This window comes from Macadamia integrifolia, chromosome 8 (assembly GCF_013358625.1).
Source record: "Macadamia integrifolia cultivar HAES 741 chromosome 8, SCU_Mint_v3, whole genome shotgun sequence".
In the NCBI taxonomy this organism is placed as follows: domain Eukaryota; kingdom Viridiplantae; phylum Streptophyta; class Magnoliopsida; order Proteales; family Proteaceae; genus Macadamia; species Macadamia integrifolia.
Window position 1 is genome coordinate 4,461,033 of NC_056564.1, and position 24,904 is coordinate 4,485,936.

Genomic DNA, 24,904 nt, shown 5'->3' on the forward strand with positions numbered 1-24,904 from the left:
TTATTGTTCATTACTACATTATTCATTAATCTCACTTTACTTGCATGCCAATCTTGTTTGCTGAGTTTCTCTTGCCCTGTCCAAAACAAGTCCCTTGAGTTTACCCTACCTGGTTAGTTAATCTTGTAGAAAAACTAGTCACCTAGGAATCCCCTATATCACTTCTTTCCCTCTTACTGTGTTTTTCAGGATCTTCACACAAGGAAGACGATTGGTGGAGGGTGTGAAAAAGATGATTTATATTATCTCAACTGTGGTTCTACTACTTCTGCTACTGCTACTGCTATTGGGGATGTGACTCCTTTCTAATGGCACTGTCATTTAGGACATTTATCTTTAGCTAGGTTGAAACTTTTATTTCCTAGTTTTAAGTCTGTGATTAGTTTAAAATATAAGGCCTGTGAGTTCGGAAAACATCGCCGTGTGTCCTTCCCATCTCGCTCTGTGTCTCGTAGTCCATCTTTATTTTCCTTAGTCCATTCTGATGTATGGGGGTCCTTACAAAGTTAGTAATAGATTTGGTTTTCGTTATTTTATGAATTTTGTGGATAATTATTCTCACCTTATATGGCTTTACATGTTAAAGGACAGATTTGAATTTTTATCTATATTTCAGCAATACTATAATAAAAAAAAAAATCAGTTTGGCATTTTAATTAAGATTTTTCATTTTAATAATGCTTTAAAATATGCTCAAAATGATATTTTTTATTTTTCTGCCAACCGTGGGATGATACACCAAATTAGTTGCCCCTATACCCCATAGGAAAAAAGGGTAGCAGAGCACAAGAACTGGCATCTACTCGAGGTAACCCATGCTATTATGATTTATATGCATGTTCCTAAGCATTTTTTGTGTGATACTGCGTGTCACTTGATTAATCGCATGCCATCTTCAGTGCTTTCAGATAGGTCCCCTTTTTCTAATATGTTCCCTGCTTTACCAAGTTTTCCTATTCCTTCCCGAGTCTTTAGTTGTGTGTGTTTTGTCCATAATTTGCATGTGCAAGTAGATAACTGTCTCCTAGGTCTACTAAGTGCATTTTTTTGGGTTATTCACGTACTCATAAAGGGTATAAGTGCTATGACCCCATTACTCACAGGAACTTTGTTAGTACCGATGTGACCTTCTTTGAAGGCACATCATTCTTTTCTCCTCAGGTGTCCCAGTTTGGTATGGAGTGGGCTTCTCCTTCTCCTCCACCCATTACATCTCTCATACCCTTCCCTGATGTGCCCAGTGCCAGTGACTCACCTCCTTTACAGGTTTATCAGCGCAAGAAGAAGGTTGGATAGCCGAGTGGAGAAACTAATACTCCAGATGATTCACTTCCTCCACTGTCGCCTTTCTCTGGTGAAGCTCCTACTCCTCCGCTTGATGACTCACCAATTGCTTAAAGGAAAGGTACACGTTCTTGCACTCAAAAATCTATGGTTATGTATTCTATTGATAACTTTGTTTCCTTGTCTCATCTTCCCTCTCCCATCCATGGTCTTGCCTTGTCACTTTCTACTAACCCTATTCCCCGCACCCATAATGATGCCCTAACTATTCCTGGATGGAAAGCTATCATGGATGTAGAAATGGATGCTCTCTTGAGTCATGGTACCTGGAGTCTGGTAGATTTACCTCCTGGTAAGGATTTGGTGAAGTGTCGCTGGGTGTACACTATTAAGTATCACTTTGATGGCTTTGTTGAGCGGTTAAAAGTCCATCTAGTTGCTAAGGGGTATACTCAGATATATAGAGTTGATTATTTTGAGACCTTCTCCCCAGTTGCTAGGTTGAAGTCTGAGAATAAAGGACTACGTCTCTCCTCTGAAGAGGTGTATATGGAGCAACCTCCTGGTTATTTCAGTCTTTATTCCTACAGGAAGAGGTGTATATGGAGCAACCTCCTGGTTATGTTGCTCAAGGGGAGAATAAAGGTTGTGTGTGTCACTTACAAGGCTATCTATGGACTTAAACAGTCCCCTCGGGCATGGTTTGACAAGTTCACTACTACCATAGTAACTTGTGGTTTTTCTCAGTGCTATTCTGATCATTCTGTCTTTGTTCTTCACAAAGGTGATAAACTGGTTGTCTTGTTAGTTTATGTTGATGATATAATCCTTACTAGTAATGATGAGGCAAGAATTTCTGAAGTAAAGGCTTATCTACAACAACACTTTTAGACCAAGGACTTGGGCCAACTTCACTATTTTCTTGGAATTGAGGTGATCCAATGTAAAAAAGGGATCAGTCCGTCTCAAAGGAAATATGTGTTGAACCTTTTATCTGATACTGGCATGCTTGCATCCAAACCTATTGATAGCCCTATGGATCCTCATCAAAAGCTTGGTGTTAATGATGGCGAACCTCTTCAGGATGTGCATCAGTACAGGAGTTTGATTGGCAAGCTGATTTATCTTACTGTAACACGTCCTGACATCTCTTATGCTGTTGGAGTCCTCACTCAATTCATGTAGTCTCCTCAGGAGGCACATAGGGATGTTGTTGTTCGTGTTCTTCGTTATCTAAAGGGTGCTCCTACAAAAGGGTTGATCTATCGTCCTAATCAATATATGGAACTAGTTGGCTATTCTGATGCTAATTGGGCCGGCTCTACTAATGATCGGAGATCTACTACTAGTTATTGTACATTTGTTGGAGGTAATCTGGTTACATAGCGTAGCAAGAAGCAGACTACCATTGCCCGATCTAGTGCAGAAGCAGAATACAGAGCTATGGCTCATACCGTTGTTGAGTTAATGTGGCTACGGTCTTTACTCTTAGAGTTAGGATTTCCAGTGACTAAGCCTATGCAGATGTATTGTGACAACCAAGCTGTGGTGTACATTTTTAGTAATTCAATCTTCCATGAGAGGACCAAGCACATAGAGGTGGACTGCCACTTTGTTTGTGTTGCTGTTCTGAAGAAGCTGATTGAGACTCCTTTTGTTCCTTCATAAGATCAGTTAGCTGATATGATATGTTCACTAAGTCATTGTTTGCTCCTAGTTTTAGTAATGGTTGTATCAAGCTGAGCATGGGTGATGTGTATGCTCTCGCTTGAGTGGGAGTGTTGAGTTTAGCACCTAGCACTAAACCAATAGGGGCCAATAGAGGTATTTTGGGTCCCATCGGCTCTCATATTTATATGATGTGGCTTTGCTTGTAATTGGGCAATGGGGGTACTTTTGTCTTTTATTTTCTGCATTATTTTAATATAAGTAAAGGACTAGGTCTGTCCTCTCTTTTGGGAGTACCATCGATCGCACCTCTCTCTTCTCTCTTCTTTTCTCTTTTCTTTGGTTTGGTTATAGATCTCTGGGATTTTGACCCAACTCTTCTAAATCTTAGAAATTTCAACTGAAATGTAAGAATTTTTGGTGATTTCGACCCAACTCGAGACAAAACCAGCTATTTAGGAAAGTTTATACATTTCGGCCCAAATCTTGAAAATTTTGGCCTAAAATACTCTAGTTTAGAAAAACAAAACAAGGCAAAGTGTGTAAACTGAAGAGAGCTCTATATGGATTGAAGCAATCTCCTAGGGTATGGTTTGGTCGTTTTCACAAGGCTATGATAGTTGTTGTCTTTACACAAAGTAATGCTAATCATACACTATTTATTAAAAAGGTGGGTGATCGGATTACTGTGCTGATAGTATATGTGGATGATATTGTTGTTATTGGCAATGATATAGATGAAATCTCTAAGCTCAAGGCCTATCTTAGTAAGGAGTTTGAGATCAAGGACATAGGAAGACTGAAATAATTTCTTGGCATTGGGGTGACACATTCAACTAAGGGTATTGTTTTCTCCCAGAGTTAATTTACCTTGGACCTCCTCTCAAAGACTGGTATGTTAGGGTGTAAACCCTTGGATACTCCTATTAAGGCTAACTCTCATCTCAGTTCAAGGAAGGTGAACCTGTTGATAAGGGTTGGTATCAAAGACTGGTTGGAAGACTCAAATATCTATCTCATATAAGACCAGACATAGCTGATGCAGAAAGTTTGGTGAGTCAGTACATGCATGATCTCTATTCATCAAATATGGATGTTGTGAATCGGATTTTTAGGAACTTGAAGATAGTAGCAGGAAACGATATTTTATTCTCTTCTACAGATCATATGAGGATTGGGGTATATACTGATGCTGATTGGGCAGACTCTCCACTACTAGCTACTGTATATTTTTTGTGGTAACTTGGTTAGGTGGCGCAGTAAGAAGCAGCTAGTTATGGCTAAAAAAAGTGCAGAAGCTAAGTTTCGAGCTATGACACATAAGATTTGAGAGCTACTTTAGTTGCAGTGTCTCCTTTATGACCTGGGTGCGTCTATCCAGGTATTGAGAAACAGGGTGGTGGTCCCATCAACCTTACTTCAGTTAAGGCTTTTAACAATTGCCTTGAAGATATTAGTATGAATAATCTCCGATGGTCGGTGCCAAATTCACTTGGCAGAACCGTAGGAGTGGGGTAGATAGGGTTGCCAGTAAGTTTGATAAAGCCCTTATTAATAAAGTGTGGCTCTTCATATCCCTCTTCTTTTGCCTCCTTTGATGCCCCTACCATCTCGAATCATTGCCTTGTTTCCCTCCATGCTTATTCATCCTCCTCCTTTGGTCCAAAACCTTTCAAATTCTTTGACATGTGGACCCTCCACCTTGACTTCTTCCCTCTGGTCAAAGACGCTTAGAACCTCCCCGTTCAAGCCTTTTCCTCTCCTCTCATTGCCCTTTCGAGGAAACTCAAGAATGTGAAATCCGCTCTCAAGCTTTGGAATTCTAGGTGTTTCAGTAACATCACTGATAGAGTCTCCACCAATAGGGACAAGCTTAGAGTTATCCAAATAAACCTCTTATCCGATCTTCATAATGTTGCTTTGGCGAAAAAAGAGAAATCTGTCTCCCTTAAGCTATCCCTACTCTTGACCCAAGAAGAGAGTTTCCTCAAGCAAAAATCCCACGTTAAGTGGCTTGAGCTTAGGTACTCTAACTTAGCTTTCTTTCATCGCTCCATCGAATGGTGTATCAGTGTCAACTCCATCCCTCTCCTCCTAGCCAGAGACGGATCTACTCTTCACAATCCTACTGCTATAAAAAATGAAGCCTCTTCCTTCTTCTCCAAATCTCTTCAACCCACTTCCCTCCCCTCCCCTACCCCTCTCCCCCCTCTCTGATCAATAAATTCATTCCTAATCACCTCCTCCCCTCCTTTTAAGCCATCTCCTTTGATGAGGAGATCACCTCTGCATTCCTCTCCCATAAAGCTAATAGAGCTCCCAGGCCGGATGAGTTTAGTATGAGTGTCTCCTCCTCTTGCTGGGATATTATCAAGTTGGATCTCATTGGAGCTATCAAAAGCTTCTTCTTTGATCCCAGCCAGATTAATGGTGTAAACCATACCTTCCTCTACCTAATCCCCAAATCTGAGGGTGTGTCTTCCATGTAGGATTTCAGACCTGTCTTCCCTATGTAACCTAATTTACAAATTTATTACCAAAATTCTGGCATATCGCATCCAAAGGGTCATTGACTCCTTAGTTAGCTTGAACCAATCTGCCTTCATTTTTGGCAGAAGTATTGCTGACAACATTATCCTGTGCCATAAAATTTAGGGGTTTGAGCAAAAATCTCATGGATCGGAAACCCTTCTAAAATTAACCTTCATAAAGCTTTTGACTCTGTCCACTAGGACTTCATCTTTAATGTCCTGCTCCAAATGTCCTTCCCCCCCCCCCAATTTTATCTGTTTGATCCTTTCCTGCATCTCTACCCCCCGCTTCTCCATCTTGGTGAATGGCAGCGCAATGGGTTACTTTCATTCCTCTGTTAACATTTGTCATGGCTGGCCCCTCCCCCTTTCTCTTTTCCCTTGGGTTTGAGGTCCTCTCCTGATCTATCCAATTTTCTGCTGGCCTTCATCTCATCTCTCCCATTCCCAAATGTAAGACTCTCTCCCTTACTCATCTTGCATTTGCTGATGATTTGATGATCTTCTCTAAAGCTGACCATACCTCCATTTCTTCCATCATGTCTTCCGTTCGTCTTTTTAAGCACCTCTCAGGCCTCCGGATCAATCCTTTTAAATCTCGCATCTTCACTTATGGGATTTCTGAAGCTGCTTCTATTCACCTCCTTGAGACTACTGGATTCACCCTTGGCACTATTCTAGTCAAGTGTATAGGTTTCCCTCTCATCCTCGCTAGGCTCTCTACCTATCCTAGACCTCCTACGAAAAAGACTCCAGTTGTGGAAGAGTAGACTCTTATCCGATGTGAGGAGGCTTAAACACGCCAGATCTGTGCTCCAATCAATGTACCTCTATTGGTCTGGAATCTTTGTTCTTCCCCCCTCCACTATCAAAGAAATTGAGTCTCTCATCTGCTCCTTTCTTTGGAAAGGCTTTGACTCCACAAAGTTCCTCCATCCTGCTCGTTGGAAAATGTTTGCCTCCCCAAATCTGAAGGTGGCCTAGGACTCAGGCGCATCAAAGACATTAACTTAGTGGGAATCCTCAAACTCATTTGGAGAATTGTGATTGCATAACAGCATCTGGGTGTCCTGAGTCTACTCCCATCTTTTAAAGAAACACTCCCTCTAGTCCACTTTCCTAGGCCCAGATGCCTCCAAGGTTTGGCGAGGTATCCTCAACCTCAGGCCTATAGCCATGGATGCCATCTCTTACTTTATTAGCAAAGGTGCCTCTACCTTCCTCTGGCTTGATCCTTAGCACTTGCCTCGGCTCTTGCCTGTTGTCTGTGTTGGAAAGGTATTGAAGACTTTGATCATATGTTCTTCTCCTACCTCTTCTCCTCCATCATCTGGAAAAAAAGTCCTTGGTCATTGTCGGCCCTCTAGAAGGAGAGTCCTCCCTTTCAATAGAGAATGGATCTGGGTTTATATGACATTTCGTGGGGCCACTATTTGCGACATTGCTAGAAAACTCGCGTTCTGGGCCACTATCAACCACCTTTGGATGGAGAGGAATCTTAGGGCCCATTTGATAACGTTTCAAGAAACGTATTTCTGCTGTCTCTGTGTCCAGAAATGGAAGAAATGGAACAAAAAGCATTTGATAAAACTGTTTCGTTTCACTTGTTTTCAGAAATAAAAATTAAAATTTCTACCTATTTATGGTTTAAGAAACGACCCAGGCGACCATTTCTGAAAACGACTTGTGGTCATTCTTTCGCTGGTTACTATTGACTTCCAGAAACATGACTTATCAAACACCCTCAATTCCGTGTCTGTTTCTAGAAACGAATATTTATGTTTTTGCCATTTCTTGAAACAGAAACGGAAAAAACGTTATCAAACGGACCCTTAGAAGATGGACATCTAACTGCCTCTCATATGATCAGATTTGGAATGCCATTACATTACCACCAAGTTCGCTTACTTCCCCCACTGTTTGGTTAGAGATTCGCTAAGAAACATGCTCACTTTTGTCTCCTCAGTACTTCCTCTCTCTATCATCTCTTCTTCTGCCCCCTGATGGATTATATCACCGAGTAGCGTCGTTTTCCCAAAGTAGAGTAGTTTTCCCTACTTACTAGGCTCGCCCCTTGCTTGTCTCCTTGTGAGGCCCTCTTCTTGTATATTCTTCTCCTTTTATATATATTTTATTCATCCAAAAAATCTTTAATCCTCACACATTCCTGTCCTTATCTCGCCTTCTCTTTTTTCACCACTTTCCTTATATTTTTAAAGTAACTCTTTCCTCTTTCTCACCTTCTCTTTTTTTCTTTCTGAAATATCTTTTGTAAATGTTGTCTAAAAATTAAGTTTCTTTATTTCTCTCACATCCCCTTCTTTATCTCTCTTTCTCTCTTTTTCCCACTTTCCTTATATTTTTTAAACGACTCTTTCCTTTCTCTCACGTGATTTTTCTCTCTTTCTGAAATATCTTTCGTGATCTAATTTCTTTATTCTCATCTTATTTTCCCAATATATATCTACGAAAAAAAGTAAAATCTATATCTTCGTCAAATCAGTTGTTGATGGAATAATTCCCACTCTAATTGGTTCACTTCTCCATAAATTATTAATTTTTGTTCAAAAATTTAGTGATAGTAATGGTGATGGATGAATTCCTATGTATGAATTTTTGCAACGCATTCACATTGAAGAGATAAGGAATGATGAATGGTTTAGGAAGGGCTATGTTCCTGTTAAGATTGTTGAGTATGAGGATGTTAACCTGGATGATATATATGTTGTTTTTTATGATCTTGAGGTTGGTAAGGATTTCAACATTTCTCATTACTGCTTATATAATTGGAAGTGTAACTTGAAAATCTTCGAGGAGTTTTAATCATCCTTTTTCTCATTGTTGTTGTACTATTCATATTCTACTCATATATTGTTAGAGCAAACACCAAGAAAAATACAAAAATAAATAGACAATAGATCCGCACAACACAAAGATTTAACGAGGTTCACACACCGGTGTGGTGTGTTATGTCCTTGGGCGAAGAAGAAGATGTTTCACTATGCAGAAGAGAGATTACACTCAAGCAACGGCGAGAAAACTAGCCTTGATACCCTAGTTTGAAAAACCCCCAAAATACAATGACCTTCTCAACAAGACAACAGTACATTATATACTCCAAGTCGCGATGGGTCGACCTCGATCCGGTCAAGAAAACTTCACATTCTGGTCGCCATCAAAATATGTCGGAGTGGGTCAATCTTCAAAACAGGTCAAGAATTCGGGACAAACTTAACATATATGATTGCAGGAGGCAGCAGTACTTGGTCTTCCTATACATCCATTCTTTTAATGTGATGTTCTATTTACATTGGGTCCCTTTTGTTTCTTAACATAATTGATGCTTTGGACTTCTATAGGAGCAGCAGGTTAATGAGAAATCTGGGAAGGAAGACATGGGTCCTCTGATTCTAAATGCTTTTGACCTGTTCATTCTCTCGCAATGGCTGAACCTTTCAGCATTGTTTGACCATGGACAGGTGTGATTTTTCACTTATTCAGTAGCAGATCATTTATGTAATTTATTTTCCTCTGAATGCAATTTCAGTGTGGGCTAAAAATTTTTTAGTATGACTTTTTTTTTAATTTGATAATTATTTCAGTCCGTATATTTTCATGGTTTGTGACTTCAATGATGGTCAAGCAACTAAAATATTTCTTTCATGATGTGAAGAGAAACTTACAATGAATGCATGTCTCCCAACTAAAGTATGGATGTCGTTGCACCATCAATGGGGTTCAAAACTCATATCCATAATTACAAGGTTGACCATTCTATCTCACTGTATCTTTATTGCTTCTTGAATTTATGGTGTGCTTTGCTTCATTTACTACAGTTATGCATCATGCTACTATAGTTGTCAATCTCGTGACTGGAGTATTGTTCGAGTGTGAGTAATAATCTATTGAATGATGTTGAGAAACATTGCTGTTTTTGTTCCATTTCTTCTATTTTATCTTCAAGGCACAGCGTTAATCCTTTATTGAATTTCCTGAGGATTTCGTGTTTTTCTCACACTTTGAAAGTTAACTTTGACCTAAATTATTTCCTCCATCAATCCCTCATATTTTTTCTACACAAATGCTTTTCAAGATGCTTCCTTTTGGGATTTTTGGGGATTAAGTAAATGGACTGGTAATGTCATTTTTTAATCCGAAAATTAGACTAATTCAGCTATCACCTACCCCATTGCCATCTTGGATCTGATGGGCGTTCTTTAATAGTGGTTTGACTGGAGGGTGATTTATAATTTTTTAATCAAGTATTACTTCAGGGTTTATTTCAACTGATAGATCATGTTTCTTCTCAGATGAGGGTAGAAGGTCTTGCAACAAATAAGGCTTCACATTTCTCTGTTATTTTAGAAGTAAGCTCTTTTCCAATATCCATTTTTTCTATATACTAGATCTCATTTTTTGTGGTTGTTGGATGGATAGTTTTGATTAACAATTTACTTATGTCCTACTAAACCCAATTGTGAAGCAGGTTTTTGAAGTAGCTCCCTCATTTTTCATGGTGGACATTTATAAGGCAGCTGGAGATTCAATTGAATTCCTCAAGGTCAGATATAGGATGACTAGGGTGTTGGTTATGAGGTTCGGCTGTGCAAAAAGGGCTACAGAGTTGAAGTTCTATATAGAAAATCCTGTCAATTTCGAGACTTTGGAGGTCATTTTCAACAAGTATATTCATTTTTTTAACTTTGTCTTTCGAATTCGATTGTTCCTTTTTTTTTACAGTTCTATAAATTTTAGATGTCATTTTATATTAATATGTTCTGCTTTTTCATTATTTCGTACTCTCTACATTGTTTTCCATTGATAGAGGAAAAACTTTTATAGCTCTTTGCGAATTGTTGAACTTTTTTTATCCTTGAAGCCTTTATATCTACAACAAAATGTTTGTTTTGTCTATACACTGCATTATTGAGAGATTTGTAACCTTTTGTCTTTCATTCATTGACTTGTTCTTGATTTTCATTACATTTAGAATTATAATAAACCTTGCTAGACCATGGTTCTAAAAATCAGATTGGATCAGTCAGTATTGGCTGGATTGAACCTGTATCGGCCTTAATCGATCCTGATACACCGGTACAATGTTACCAAGTTCTATCATATGATAATGTGGTTGGTTCTGTTCAAAATTAGTACTGAAAAATTGGCCGTGACTATTCATTTTATACGGCAATAAAGAAAAATGATTAGCAATCAGATTAAGAATACTTTGCTTTTTAGCTGTTAACGGTGAATCAGATTCCACTTGTGTTACTAGAGCTGTCATGCTGGATGGTGACTGGTGAGAGACAGGCCAACCGAATTCAATATCTGTACCTGAAAACTATTCAGGCACTACATTTTTATCCCCCCCCCCCCCCCAACTCTCCCTCTGCAAATATCAACCAGTGAATGAGGGATTGCTGGCTAGAGTCAATAACATCATTCAATTTTTTTCCTTCTAAATGTTCTTTCTAGGTCAGGAAGTTGATACAACTGATATCAACTTTTTTTGGTGGTTTCGCAATAGCATTTACAAGAGAATGGCGTCTTGCAGTGGTAATGTTAGCTTTCATTCCTCTGTTTGTGGTCATCGGCAGTATCATGGCAATGCTCATTTCCAAAATGTCAAGCTGTGTACAAACTGCATATGCTGAGTCTAGAAATGTTTTAGTACAAACAATTGGAGCCACTAGAATGGTCAGGATTGCCAAGAAAACTTCAGTTAAATTCTATTATTTGCAGCTCAACTAACTACATTTCTGAATTATGCTGATAGTAACCCACTCTTGTGGATTTTGCAAGGTCGCATCCTTCACTGGGGAGAGCAATTAACAAATATAATGAAGCACTACAAAATGCATATGCATCTGTTGTTCAACAAGGATTCATCTCTGGCCTGGGAATTGGTACAATGCAAGGATTGAACTTCAGCTGTTATGATTTGGCCATATGGTGTATGGTTCCAAAACGATCGTTGAGAAATGATACAACGGGGAACAAGTCATGAATGTCATAATTGCACTAATGAATTTAGGAATGTAAGTACCAAATCTGTTGGTAAGCAGACAATACATCTTACGTATACCAATAGCTTTCTAAGTTCGACACATATGTTAAGGTAATGTTGTATATGTAAACATCCCAAGTCTCTTAAATTCCTGTATTTTGTGTTAGGTCCTCGAGCCAGACTTCAACATGCTTGGATGCCTTTTCTGCAGGGCAGGCTGCAGTATATGAGATGTTTCAGGCAATCAATCGGCAACCACTGATTGATATATATGACACTAGCATGATCACATGGATGACCTCAAGGGAGAAGTGGAACTAAAAGATGTATACTTCAAATACTTTCTGGCTTCTCATTGCATGTTCCAAGTGGATCTATTGCATACATTCCATTTCCGCCATGGGAATTTTGTCTCTCTCTAGCAATGGATGTCATGGTAATTTCTGGTTAGATACTTATTGATGGAGACATCAAGGTGTACAGACGCAAGAAGAAGAAGAAACAACCATCTTTGTGGCTGGAAGAATAGAAAGAAGAAGGAGAAAGAAGTAGAAGAAAAAGGAGGAAGAAAGGAAGGCTCGATCCAGCCATTCCAGCGCTGGATCGAGTCCCTCTCTCTTTCCAGATTTCAGCAAATCTTGTGGGCCCCATTAGTTATTAGTTTAGTAGTTTATTTGTAGAATATTCTTTTCCTTGTTAGTCTTTTAATTAATTAGGAAACTACTTTATTAGTTGTTAGTTTTTAGGAAGTCTTTATTTACTTGCCAATTGGCTCTTTTTATTTTTAGTAACTAAGTTAATATTTATGTAGTGGCCTAGGCCACGGTTCTAAGGAATGAAAAAAGATTATTGAAAACAAAGAACAGCCCTAAACCCCCCCACGATTTCCCTCCCTTCCTCAATCTCATCTCTCTCTTTTTTTTTTCTCTCTGTCTCGATCTTCTCTCCCTTTCTCGATTTTCTCTCTTGTCTTGCCTCCCCCTTTCTTCCATTCTTTTCTCTGCTGCCGCTGCACTATTGCAGCCACTGTTTGCACAACTGAAGGTCATGCTCCTTGGATAGATCCCCACCTGGGTTGCCGCAGACCTCCTCTTCAATAACTGGGTTGCTGCTGGTCTATTCTACAATAACTGGGCTGCTGTTGATCTCCTCTTCGATACTGGACTGCTGCTGGTCTCTCCAACAACTAACCAAGAACTCTTGCACACTCAATGGATTTTCTTCATCAACAACAGTGTGGACAGCAAGCTTTTCATCCTTGGAGGACATCATCTTCTTCTTTTCCCCTCAGACCAGGACAGCGACAAGGTAAGTAATCAAACTAAACCCTCCCCCCACCTCCATTAATCCTTGTTATATGTTGCAGCTCATTAGCATTGAAACCAGTCCTTGCCCCCTCGTTTATGCCTAATTTACCTACTGTTTTAAGTCTTTTTTTTTTCTTCACTGTTATATCTCTAAAACCCTTGCTGAGTTTCTATTTTAGTTGGCTACTAGAGGACATTGATTGTTTGCATATCTTATTTGGTGTCTAGATTGATTTGTGTTGAACCTAACATTCGCATGACGTTTGTTCCCTTCCCCATGTCCCCACTTGAAGCTTTAGTAAGTTATTATGTGTTTTTCTGTTTAGATTGATATTGCTCCTGGCTACATGTTGATTTGTCTTTATTTATTGCATGTTGAATCTTGTTTTGTTGAGCATACCTAAACCCCAACCTAATCCCAAGACCCCCCCCCTTAAGTTTGTCTTGCCTTAATTGAGTCACTTTTGTAGGGACCCTAGTCTTCTAGGAAATCCGCTACATCACTTATCCTTGTCTTCTGCATTAAAAGTACGTGAAGCTCATAGAAACAAGTTTGGTTAATTTGATACAGCTTGCTTAAATTTAATTGACTATACAAATTTGAGTGAAACTTTTTGAAAACTTCATAACTAATGCGACAAGAGGAGGAAAGCTCTTCTTTGAACCCCCTTCCCCGGGGAGGATAGAAATATGCTTGTTCATACTACATTCATTTTGGTTTGCCTTAGATTCATACATTCATTGTCTTATTATTAGATACATGTCCATTGGAACCAAAATTTGTTGAATCCTAGAAATTTCTGAAGTAGTAGTTCTTCAAAGCCTTCTTTGTAAATGTTTTTGTAACTAGGTCTCCTCTCAATACCTATAATAGGAGAAAAAATGAGAGAAAATAAAACGAATCTGAAAGGTTGGACATAAGCAAGTGTTTGATTGGCAATTCACCTTTTTTCTTATCTTAATTTTTTCATTCTGCTTATTCTAAATTTAGTTTGGTGAATGAGTTTGGTTTTTTATTTTCCCCTTTTTTTGTCTTTTGTTTGTTTTTTTATTTGGTTATTTGGGGTTCAAATATTTTGGGATTTTTTAAAATGATAGATCTTTGTTTCTCTTTCATTTTTTTTTTTTTTTTTCTCCATTGAATTTACCATATAAATTTACTTCAAAGAATTCTCCTTCCAAACATGCATGTTCTCTTCTGATGGTTTCCAGTCTGGTCAAGGTTTGGGTTATGATGAAATAAAACCCTGATTACTATTATTATTATTTATTTTTATTTTTTTTTTAATTGTATTTTGGAACTTAGATATGTGATTTTGGCTTGGAATTGTTGCGGATAGGGTCTTCTTGGGACTGACAGTTCCAATTGCGGATATGGGCAAGCTTTGGATTCTTATTGTGAATTAAAATATTTGTTAAATTTACTTTTATGTACAGTATACTGAGAGAAATTGCTAGATTTACTATTATGAATCGTCACAGATTAATGCTTGTTTGTAGCAAATCTGTAAGTTGGTGAAGGAAGATATAGTTGTAAGGCTAGGCTAATCTCATAGAGATATTTAGCTTACTTCGGATTGTTTAGGTTATTGGATTTTATTTTTTCTAAGAGTAGATAACAATAAAGACTTAGGAAGTAGGAGGCAGAGTTGCTTTCAGTATAGAGTTGTTTCTTCCTGTTATGTATGTAAATACTCTCTGAGATATATTGTTGAATTGGAATAATTTTACTACATTGTGTATTGTTGTTGCACAAGCCTTGGCTGAGTGTTTTTCCTCTCCTTCCTCTCATTCTCTCAGATTTAATCGAATGTGTATTTCCCTAATCAGGTTTGAACTTTTCTTTACTCTCCCTTTCTTCTATTATTTCTATTCTGCTGGTGTGCTCTATTTTGGAAAATAGTTACAACCCATAAATATTTAGTCAATCTACTTCATACATGATCCATTCGACCTGATATTTTGCGTGTGAGTTCTTCCACCCCAGATGACTCAAACCCTCGAGTTTCAACCCTTAAGACCCCTCCTATGATGAACGCCAAGCCTATAGCTGAAACCGGTTATATTCTTATTATCAAACTTAGATTCAGGTGGATGTTTTTAAATTCCAAACAGATTTAGAAGCAGTATTTTAAAGCTAGCTCCATCATCACAATATGTAATTTAAAGCTAGCTGTCTGAAAGTTCTGGACCATGATTTAATGCTCACATAATCATTATAATATGTAATTTCATGCACTAAAGTAGTTTGTGAGCTCGACCAGCTGGTGCATTACTTGTTCTAAAGAAATAAGACGAGCTGTTTAAGTCACTTGCTTCTCTTTTGTTGTATGATTTTAATTTTTTGTAAGAAAATGAGTAGTCGATAAATTATTGGGTTCTTTGTTAGCACTAGCTTCTCTCTTGTTTCTTTGTGTTTGACATTGTGCCCGCCCATGTTTGAGTCATATTGACCTCATTTTTTTTTTATTAAATATATAATTTGAAGTTAAACTGAGTGGTTAGACAATTTAACGGTGTATTTTCAAATGGCTGTCCAACGGTTGTTATGATCATGTTGCTTAGTAATTTGAATGTTATAATTGATCTGACCATGTATAGGATAATCTAAGCTATGGCCTGAGGTATGGTGTGCCTAAATTATCTCACATGGATAAAGCATTATACAATATTCAATTTGGATATGTGAGATTATAATTATGTTGCTAATAATGATTTTCTTTGTAGTTGTTTCTGCTCGGCCAACTAATTCATTTAATGGTTTGATTAAAATTTATCTCAACTTTATTCTCATATTTGGCTTCCTCTTTCTTTGATCATAGATTTTATAATCCAAAAATGGGTATTTAATTCAATTGGTAGAGTACTTGTGGTGTAGGAAATGGTTCCATATCAAAAGAGGATGGTTGTTCGAATCCACCAAGTCCCTTGTCCATATTTTCATTTTAACCTCAATGATAAAATCATGGAAATATCTTGGTTTTTAAATAAGAAAAAAATTATATTTTTGAAATGAATTATATAGGAGTGGAAGTGGTTGAATTTTTGCACTTTATTTGACGATATTAACTAATAAGTTAAACCAAGTCACCTCAACACTTTGACAAGTTAGAAACTTGATTAAAGTTACAACGTGTAGTCGAAATAAAATTGAGCTTGAATCAAGTCTCCCATGTAAATAGTAACCATTGATTTTCTAAAAACAAAAGTAGTGATTGTCTATCATTATTTTAAATTTAAAAATTAATATTTAATAATCATCTTAAAATACTAATTGCTTCAATGGATATCATATATGGTTGAAATATATTTAATTTGATGAACACATTTTGTTCTCTCTCTCTCTCTCTCTCTTTCTCTCTCTCTCTCTCTACACATGCACTTTTACTTGTGTCTATATATCTATATATCATACTATTATTAAAATGTACGTATTCCCTGTCTTTGGTTTATTTTAAAAAAAATACAAAAAAACCATTGACATCTACTAAAAAACACCAAAAAAATTTCTAAATGACAAAAAAAACCCTCAAAATGGAAGATGAAAAAAAAAATTATCTCTCTCTCTCTCTCTCTCTCTCTCTCTCTCTCTCTCTCCATATTTAAATCTCTATAATTGATTTATCTTATAATTAATCAACGATTTCCTATATAGCTAGAACGGCCCTCAAAAATTGCGGATACTAATTTGTTAAGAATTAATTAGAATGAAACGATAGCGTTATCAATCGTTGGAATTGAAATATCTACGAGTAAATACCCCACTTCTTCCTTGAGAAAAGATGAAAAACATGCTCAATATCATTTTGATTGAATAGTTGACTCAACTACTTGTTATTTGAAGAAATCTTCCACTTCAATTGGTCTTTTTTTCAGGAAAATAGATGCAAAAAAAAAAATAGGGGATTATTTGATTAAATTAATTTAAAAAAACTCGAATTAATCCTACGGACTAAAATTGATGAGCCATCCTAATAAGCTTATCAGGTCCGTCCGGTCCAAAAGCAACTTCTGCCTTTTCCAGAATTTGTTTGAATGGAAAGGTTTGAAAAATGAAGACCCCAATCTCGCCTTCCTATTGGCTTGTTTCTGACTACACGGATCACAACATATTAATGGCCCAAGGCCGTCGATAAAAATAATGATCGAATGGTTGAATACGGCTCAATCCTACACGAAATGCTGGCAGACAAGACTATATAAAAGTGTCCACACAGCTAATTATCTCTCCGAAACGCTCGCTTCTGCAAATTTTGTCTGTTTCCTTTACAGGCGTCGGGAACCTAATTTTCCTGTCCGGCGTACTTTTCTGTTTTCCTTCGTTTACGCCGCCGGCGAGAAATTTGAAAGATGGATACAACTTCAAAGGTCAAGAAAGGTGCAGGTGGAAGGAAGGGAGGTGGACCAAAGAAGAAGCCCGTCTCGCGTTCCGTTAAGGCTGGTCTTCAGTTTCCTGTTGGAAGGATCGGTCGTTACTTGAAGAAAGGTCGCTACTCTCAGCGTGTTGGAACGGGTGCGCCAGTGTATATGGCTGCTGTGCTTGAATATCTCGCAGCTGAGGTACTAGCTTTTTTGCCAAATCATCTTCTTGTTTACGTTTCATGTCTAGTAGGGATCCTGGTTTCTGTTTTCTGAAAAGGTTTTCTATGAGGCAGCTATCTTGAATTTGATGGTTTTGGTTATCTATTTTGCTGTAAAATTTTTATGGGCTTCTTTCAATTTCAGTCATATTAAGAAAGTTAATGGAACCAGAAGTTCTTCAGGTAGAGAATAAAGTTGTTGAGATTGCTTCTTTCATTGGCGATTTAGCCCACTAAAGGGAACTCTGTTCCTTTTCTACTATCCTACTTAGTTAGTTCAACCTTTTGATCCCGTAAAAGAAGATTCTTCCTGTGTTCTATGTTCCCAATTTCATTTTGAGTTAAATCTCTTTTGTTATTACGTGTGGGTGTTTTCACGTTTGTAGATTTTGATGTGATGTGGGTTTTGAATGGGGAATAGGTTCTGGAGTTGGCCGGAAATGCAGCCAGGGACAATAAGAAGAACAGAATCATCCCAAGGCACGTTCTGTTGGCAGTGAGGAATGATGAGGAGCTCGGAAAACTCTTAGGGGGTGTAACAATTGCCTATGGAGGTGTTCTTCCCAACATCAATCCTGTTCTCTTACCCAAGAAATCCGAGAAGGTTGCCACAGCCAAAGAGCCCAAGTCTCCCTCCAAGGCAACCAAGTCACCCAGGAAGGCTTAATTTGCCTCAAATGTTCTTTGTTGATGTGTAGATCTTCTTAACAATTTGAAAATTTGTACTATTTGAATCCCTGACATTGTTGTTAGGCCCTTTCATCAATGAATTATGATTTGTAGATCTCTGGTAAATTATTTTTTCGTTTCCCTTGAAGTAGCTATTTAGTGTTGTTTTCTTCGGTAAATTACATTTATTATTTCAATTCTGGCAATTGAATTGTTAAGCCCAGAAATTTAACTCCATAGATTCTTCAAAACCTTTTCTTTTTTTAAGATGAAATATCATTACTTATTTTGAAAAATTGGAAATCTTTTCATGTAATTTCTCTAATGGAGACTTCTCAGTTATCTTTTGCCTTTTGATTTTGCTTGTGAATCTAGTACTTTCTGTTTCAGAGACCCATTTAAAGACATACAGGTGAAAACAGTGTCTGGGAAAATGGTTAAAACACTGATTTTGATTTTATTTTTCCCTTTTCCCTTGACTCTTTAAGATATGGAGGAAAAACCATACGTGGTAGCTTATGATGGGGACAATCATAAAGTCTAGTGAGTGTGTTCAAAGTCTCTGTTTTTATCAAAAAAAAAAAAAAAGTGTTCAAGGTCTCTGGATGGGCTAAGACTTTGACCTTAGTTGAGCTAAGGTCATCAAGGACTTCCAAACTGTTTCAAATTTTCATACATTCTTTTTTTCACCTGAATCTAGCAAAAGATCTTTCAAGTTCCATTCCTGGGAAGCAGGAATATCGTTCATAAATATGTTGTTTTAGGCAGCGCTATGATGTCTTCTCCTTGACTTGAACAAATTTAAACAGTTTAGCTTCTTCCAAAGACCACCAAATACCCATTTTAAGGTGGGAAAATGTTTCCTTGCTGGGAATATAGCCTTTTAGATAGGGGATTTTTTTTTTTTTTATATGAATCTAGATTGGAATTCTTGTTCCTTGTATTTGCCAATGTTTCATTTTGTAAAGCAGCTAGACACACCCTTGAACTAAAAAAAAAATTTGAACTGCACTGAAAGTTATAAATTGCCATTTTTAAAGAAGAATGTTGCCATATTTTTCGTTGAAATCCAGCAGTGAAAGTTATGTGATCATAAGAGTAGGTCATCAAAGAGGTAAGTGTGTATTTTGTTTCACTTCAAAAAATGAAGCTGGAGAAACATGCAGATGTTGAAGCATTTGGAACAAGAAATACGGTCAGTACTACTTTTATGAAAAATTGGGTTCTATTCAAAGTTTAAGTTGCTGATGATGGAAGTATTTGTGTAATTCTAAATGCTAAACTAACAATTTGAATCTTTTATGGAAAGTTGGGTTCTATTCAAAGTTTAAGTTGCTGGATGATAGAAGTATTTGTGTAATTCTAAATGCCAAGTTAATTTAAACTAACAATTTGAATATTTTATCGGTTAACGAATCAAACATCTAGGTTTTTTTTTTTTTTTTTTTTTTGATAAATATCATTTCATTCAAAAGCACATGAGGAACATAGGTAGAAGGATTATAGGGTTTCTTCAACCACAGAGTTAAACATGGCCAAACTGTCGTACATGCAATAAATAGGGCCTTCTAGGCTAAAGTATCTGTCACATAATTGGCTTCTCTAGGAATAGGTTTCACCAAAAAAAAAATCTTCTCTAGGAATAGAGGAGAAGTGACATTGACTAAAATAAGGGACAAGATGATGGATATCTACAACAATCGATTGGGTTGATGAAGGGGCTACTCTATTTGGCTGTTGGAGTAGAGAAATAAGTTCCAAACAATCTGATTCAACAATAATATCGTCCAAACCATGAGCAATGCACTATAGTAAATCACTTCTTATTGCCAAGGCTTCACCATCTAGAATGCTTCCAAAAACTTGGACCTCGAATTTGGCTAAAGTAATCCTCCATTCATTATCTCTGATGACTATTCTCATGCCACATTTTTTGTGATCAGAATTCCAAGATGCATCACAGTTTAGTTTAAAGTATGGCTGGGAAGGTGGCATCCAAATTCTAGGCCTTAAACAGTGAGGAGGCTGGGATGGGCGTAATTCTGCAATAGAAAATTGGGTATAATTGAACTCAAAGTAAGCTGCTTAGGCTGCTGTGAATACCTCCTCAGTAGGAGTCCAAATTCTTGTTCCAAGGGTGAAACTATTACGGGCCAACCAAAGGAACCCTGCTATGAAGCAGCAAAGCCCTTGGAAAACCTTTATTTGTTTCTTTCCCAACATCTGAACAGTGTTCCATTCACCAATCCATTGTTGGAGAGAATAATCCTCATGAGTTGGAACCTTCAATGCAAATGTGCAACCAAACCAAATAGCCTGAGCGAAGGGGCAACGCAAAATAATGGGGTCTGGATTTTCCATATCAGCCCCACATCGAGCACATCTGTGATCAACCTTTTGAAGAATTCCTCACCCGTAGCAAGACCTGACGCACAAGTCTTCCATAATAATGGTTTTTTCTTTTTTTTTTTTTTTTTTGGGGGGGGGGGGGGTGTGTGGTGTACAATGCCGTATTGTTTTCCACATTCCAGAAGATGTCGCTGCCCATCGATTAGTTCTTGAGGTTGAAGGGCGTTTGCTGGCCTTGGTGCGTTGAAGATTACATTGGAAGCTCCCCACAATAACATATCCTCACCTGGGAAAAGTGAAATTGGAATCTTAGTAATAGTTGCTTTCTCAAATGGGCTGTACCATAAATCAAGTAGGGTGATGTTCCATTGGCGGCTGTCTAGGTGAATAATATCAGAGACTCATCGAATGGGGCAATCCGGAGGAGGATTTTGTAATTGAATATTTGGGACGGAAGACACCCACTTATCTCTCCAAATATTCACATTGTCCCCAAAACCAATCTTCCGAATAAGACCCGATTTCAAAATTTTTCTACCTTCAATTATACTTCTCCAGCCCCATGGGGGGAACCACCCAAAGGTGCATCCAAGAAGTCACATTTTGGGTGGTAAACAGGCTTCATAAAACATGCCCAGTAAAAGTGTGGATCACTGAAGAGCTTCCACGCTGCTTTAAAGAACAAGTCCTTATTGTGGAGAGCTGGATCATGCAAAAGCCAAGACCACCATATTCTTTTGACTGATAATTAATGCCAAGAAAGCCAATGAACCCTAGGAATTCCATTTTCATCTCCCCAATAGAAGTTAGCAGCTTCTCGCTTTGCTCGGTCATTGAAAGATACAGGGAGCTTGAAGTAGGTTGAACAACCGACTTCAAAAGAACTTCTCGACCAGCATGAGCGGAAGGATATGTGTCGTTACTTACCTCCATACTACTTGTGTCGTTAGTAAACAAAACTCAACTTGGCTGTTGAGGATTCCGTGGCTTCTGTTTGGTTCAATTTACAAAATTCAATTTAGAGAGGATGAAATAGAAGTCTTCCATTAATTCCAATTCCACCATGATTGAAGCCTTTCACCTAAAGACCTCAGGCCTCAATCAAGGGGACACCCCTCTTCAAAAGACCATTTTGGACAAAACCATATACCTCCCACCTCACATCCCAAAAATCAGTACTTTTTTTTTCTGTATCACTGTTTGCAGCTCCAACAGTTTAGCTGTGAACTATCTACGATTTATCAGGAACAATATACACGGATAAAGTATGATCAACTAAATGCTCAAAGGTTGGCAGATGCATCATCATCAGAGACAATTCAGGCAACTTCATAGCAACCAAATATAAACTTAATGAAGTCTTTCAGCATCTACCATGAAAGCTGAAGATATTCAAGATGTTCTCAATCCATCTACCAAAGGAGATGAACAAAAGAGAACTGATACATGTTTGGTAAGATAGTGCGCAAGAAATCGGACAAATCCATTTCGAGTCAGAAAACAAGATGATGAATGCTCTATAAATCTGAGAAGAGAAAAGGAAATTTACAGTATCAGATCGATTCCCTAATCACAATCTTTTCAAATTCCCAAAAAAATTGAGCGATCGCATCTGTTTTTTCTAATAAAATTGTAAATCCAACGAGGAGGAAAAGAGATACAACGCGGATTCTAAGAACTAGTAAATTTGGTGACAGCCTTGGTTCCTTCGGAGACAGCGTGTTTAGCCAATTCACCAGGAAGAACAAGTCGAACGGCAGTTTGGATCTCACGAGACGTGATGGTAGGCTTCTTGTTGTAACGGGCGAGCCTGGAAGACTCCTGAGCGAGTTTCTCGAAGATGTCGTTGATGAAGCTGTTCATGATTCCCATGGCCTTGCTGGAGATACCAATGTCAGGATGGACCTGCTTCAGAACCTTGAAGATATAGATCTTGTAGGTCTCGGTGCTCTTCTTGGTCTTCTTCTTCTTCTGCTTATCGCCGCTAGCACCTTCCTTGGGTAACCTCTTCTCGGCCTTGGGCTTCTTCTCCGCCGGGGCTTTTTCTGCTACCGTCTTCTTCTCCTCTGCCGGCTTTTTCTCTGCAGGCTTCTTCTCGGCCTTCGGAGCCATTGCAGATTAACAATAATAGCAGAAGGAATTAGATGAAATCGAACAGAAGAATCGGCAGATTGGATTGAGAGATTGAGAGAAAACGAGAGACTGATTTGATCGAAGACGGCCTTGGTTTGTGGTTTTATAGGAAGAAGTGGGACTTTTCTATTGAATGATGAGAATTACGCGGATCCCTGACTTGTCTCTCATGTCGATCGTTCGATCTCTGTACTTATCAAAGGTGATTGACGGGTTAGATTGAGTATATCCCCGCTCTTTCGCGGATCGCTGACTTGGTTCGGGCCACGTATGGAGGAAGGTCCCGAACCTTTTTCCCTTCCCCGTTAAGGATTTTAAATAGATTTTGAATCATTAGATAATAGATATATAAACCTCTCAAGTTTATACTTTCACACATTAACCACTCATATGATCAATATGATCCATAAGTTAAAATTTTTGGGGGAAAAATAATGTTATTTGATCGCATCTAGACACATGGGGGTGAAATGACATCCTTATCTTATAAAATACAAAAAATCCATTAGTTGTGATGCCCATGTGTGTCTGATCATTGGCCCTGTGTTGGTGTTAAGGCCACACAACCAAGTAGAGTTCCTCATCTCTAATTTCTCATGGTAAAAGGTTTAATGGATGGTATATCCATAGAGTATCTATGGGCAGCCCACTTATTTGTACTGCGCTTTATAATTTATAGCATGAGTAAGATTAGTATCATATAGAGGAATTGTCCTTTGCTAAAATATGGGATACCCTTCAATAGTATCACTCAAAAGCACAACACTTGCTATAACATTAACAGAACTATTAATCCCCTTATCAAAAAAAAAAACCTACAAACCTTAATTGTTTTTTCAAGTTCTTTCCAGACATTCCAAAAGATCATAAGAAGCCCCTTGTTTCCAACACTCATAAGGGAAAAGTAGGACATCTTCCTTGCTTTGATATCATAGGAGCATTAGTAAGCCAGAAGTGTTTATTGTGTGGATGTGTGGCTCTTGTACATGGGCAAATGCAAGCCGATCATTTCACCCCATGTGTCTAGGCACAAGGGCCACACTCCCCCCACATACACCATTTTCCATCATAAACCATAATGGCATGTAAACTATTTGAAACAAGCAACCCGTTTGAAGTCTTGTTCTAATATTAGAAAAAAATTTGAAGTCTGGTCAAAGTATGCACTTTGATCATAGTTTATGTCATCTATTGTGGAAAATGAGGCAAAAAAAAAAAAAAAAACAAAAATCCTGTATTGCATAACATCATTGTAATGAGGATCTGGACGATTGGGAACACCTTAGGGGGTGTTTGGTTCGGTAAATCTTTGGGATGACATTCTTTAGAATGATAATTGTTAAATTTTTGAGTTGTTTGGTTCTACTAGGATGACCCTCATAAGTGAGTATCCTACTTCCCATGAATGATCATATTACAAAGGATATGTTTCAAATCTGAATTTACCGCAATATTTAAACTCAGATTTGAGCAACCTTTTTACCACCTAGTATAAAAGGAGAAAGCGGAAAGATGTTCTCTACGAAAGCCAATATCTCAACCCGCGAGAAACATGTACTAGCCTCAAGGCAACCAAACGATTTTTCAGAAAGAAACATAATTCATAAGAATGTCTATCAAAAGATTGACATTCATATCCGATATATACACCATTTGATTTACCGAACCAAACACCCCCTAATTAGGGTGTGTGCTCAGGTGCTCCCAACCACCAAATGCGCACTACACCACAAAAAATGTGGGCTCAAAAATGAGGCTTATGTGCACTTTGTAGAGCCAAATACCATAAAGGCCAGACCTATTGTTTTTCACATTTGGAAGCCCTTTAATTTTCTATCTCGCCCTTTATGAAATAATGGACAGATTCTGTTCAAGGAGATACTCATTGGACTAATCCAACAAGTAAACCCCTTTTATACAAAAACTGAAAACCTACTTTGTAGATATGGGCCCTATATAACTAATCTCTGGAGCATTAATTTCTCCTCCAAGTGAAGATGCTGGCCTAGCACTATTAATAGAAGTTTTCATTTGACCCATTTTCGAAAAAATGGACTTGAAATAATATAGTAGGTTATCACATTACATAGCTTGGTAATTATACACTCCAACTAGTATAGTTCCACAAATATTCAGATAGGCTACCCATTTCAATCCCTCTAAGTCATCTTACTTAATGTGGTAATTTTGCCAATAAAATACCAGCTGTGTTTGGTTGTCTAGAGAGTGTGGGAGAGTGGCATACCTAGCATGAAATTCCTAGGTCCACCTTTTGGCTATATATATATACACATTAACAGAGCCATTTGAAACTGCAGAAACTTGTAATTTCCTTTTCTTTTGTGATTCTATTGATTTCCCTCTACAACCCCCACC

At 37.9% G+C, this 24,904-nt stretch overlaps 3 protein-coding genes across 4 annotated transcripts; 2 read left to right on the forward strand and 1 right to left on the reverse strand.

The window, feature by feature from the left end:
* Positions 1-991: 991 nt before the first annotated feature.
* LOC122086268 lies at positions 992-11,275 on the forward strand. Of its 2 annotated transcripts, none has more exons than XM_042655012.1 (5): positions 992-1,405; positions 9,157-9,247; positions 9,794-9,850; positions 9,970-10,152; positions 10,959-11,275. In XM_042655012.1, the coding sequence occupies exons 2-5, from the start codon at positions 9,194-9,196 to the stop codon at positions 11,232-11,234; spliced, it is 570 nt and encodes a 189-aa protein (XP_042510946.1). In that variant the 5' UTR covers positions 992-1,405; positions 9,157-9,193; the 3' UTR covers positions 11,235-11,275. The 2 variants fall into 2 exon arrangements, with proteins under 2 accessions (XP_042510946.1, XP_042510945.1); XM_042655011.1 differs by lacking the exon at positions 992-1,405 and adding an exon at positions 8,499-8,962.
* Positions 11,276-17,009: 5,734 nt separating this feature from the next.
* LOC122085925 (histone H2A-like) lies at positions 17,010-18,172 on the forward strand. The gene is made up of 2 exons (XM_042654542.1): positions 17,010-17,357; positions 17,799-18,172. The coding sequence occupies exons 1-2, from the start codon at positions 17,148-17,150 to the stop codon at positions 18,042-18,044; spliced, it is 456 nt and encodes a 151-aa protein (XP_042510476.1). The 5' UTR covers positions 17,010-17,147; the 3' UTR covers positions 18,045-18,172.
* Positions 18,173-21,881: 3,709 nt separating this feature from the next.
* On the reverse strand, positions 21,882-22,612 carry LOC122085455 (histone H2B-like). The gene has a single exon (XM_042653896.1). It carries the CDS (start codon positions 22,505-22,507, stop codon positions 22,067-22,069), a length of 441 nt encoding a protein of 146 aa, XP_042509830.1. The 5' UTR covers positions 22,508-22,612; the 3' UTR covers positions 21,882-22,066.
* Between the last annotated feature and the right edge of the window lie 2,292 nt (positions 22,613-24,904).

Bases quoted from the DNA above. Each gene is read 5' to 3' on its own strand.
- LOC122086268 (XM_042655012.1), top strand. From the start codon at position 9,194: ATGGATGTCGTTGCACCATCAATGGGGTTCAAAACTCATATCCATAAT. The intron at 9,851-9,969 runs GTAAGCTCTTTT...ATTGTGAAGCAG, and splicing joins ATTTCTCTGTTATTTTAGAA to GTTTTTGAAGTAGCTCCCTC. The intron at 10,153-10,958 runs GTCATTTTCAAC...TGTTCTTTCTAG, and splicing joins TCAATTTCGAGACTTTGGAG to GTCAGGAAGTTGATACAACT.
- LOC122085925 (XM_042654542.1), top strand. From the start codon at position 17,148: ATGGATACAACTTCAAAGGTCAAGAAAGGTGCAGGTGGAAGGAAGGGA. The intron at 17,358-17,798 runs GTACTAGCTTTT...AATGGGGAATAG, and splicing joins TTGAATATCTCGCAGCTGAG to GTTCTGGAGTTGGCCGGAAA.
- LOC122085455 (XM_042653896.1), bottom strand. From the start codon at position 22,507: ATGGCTCCGAAGGCCGAGAAGAAGCCTGCAGAGAAAAAGCCGGCAGAG.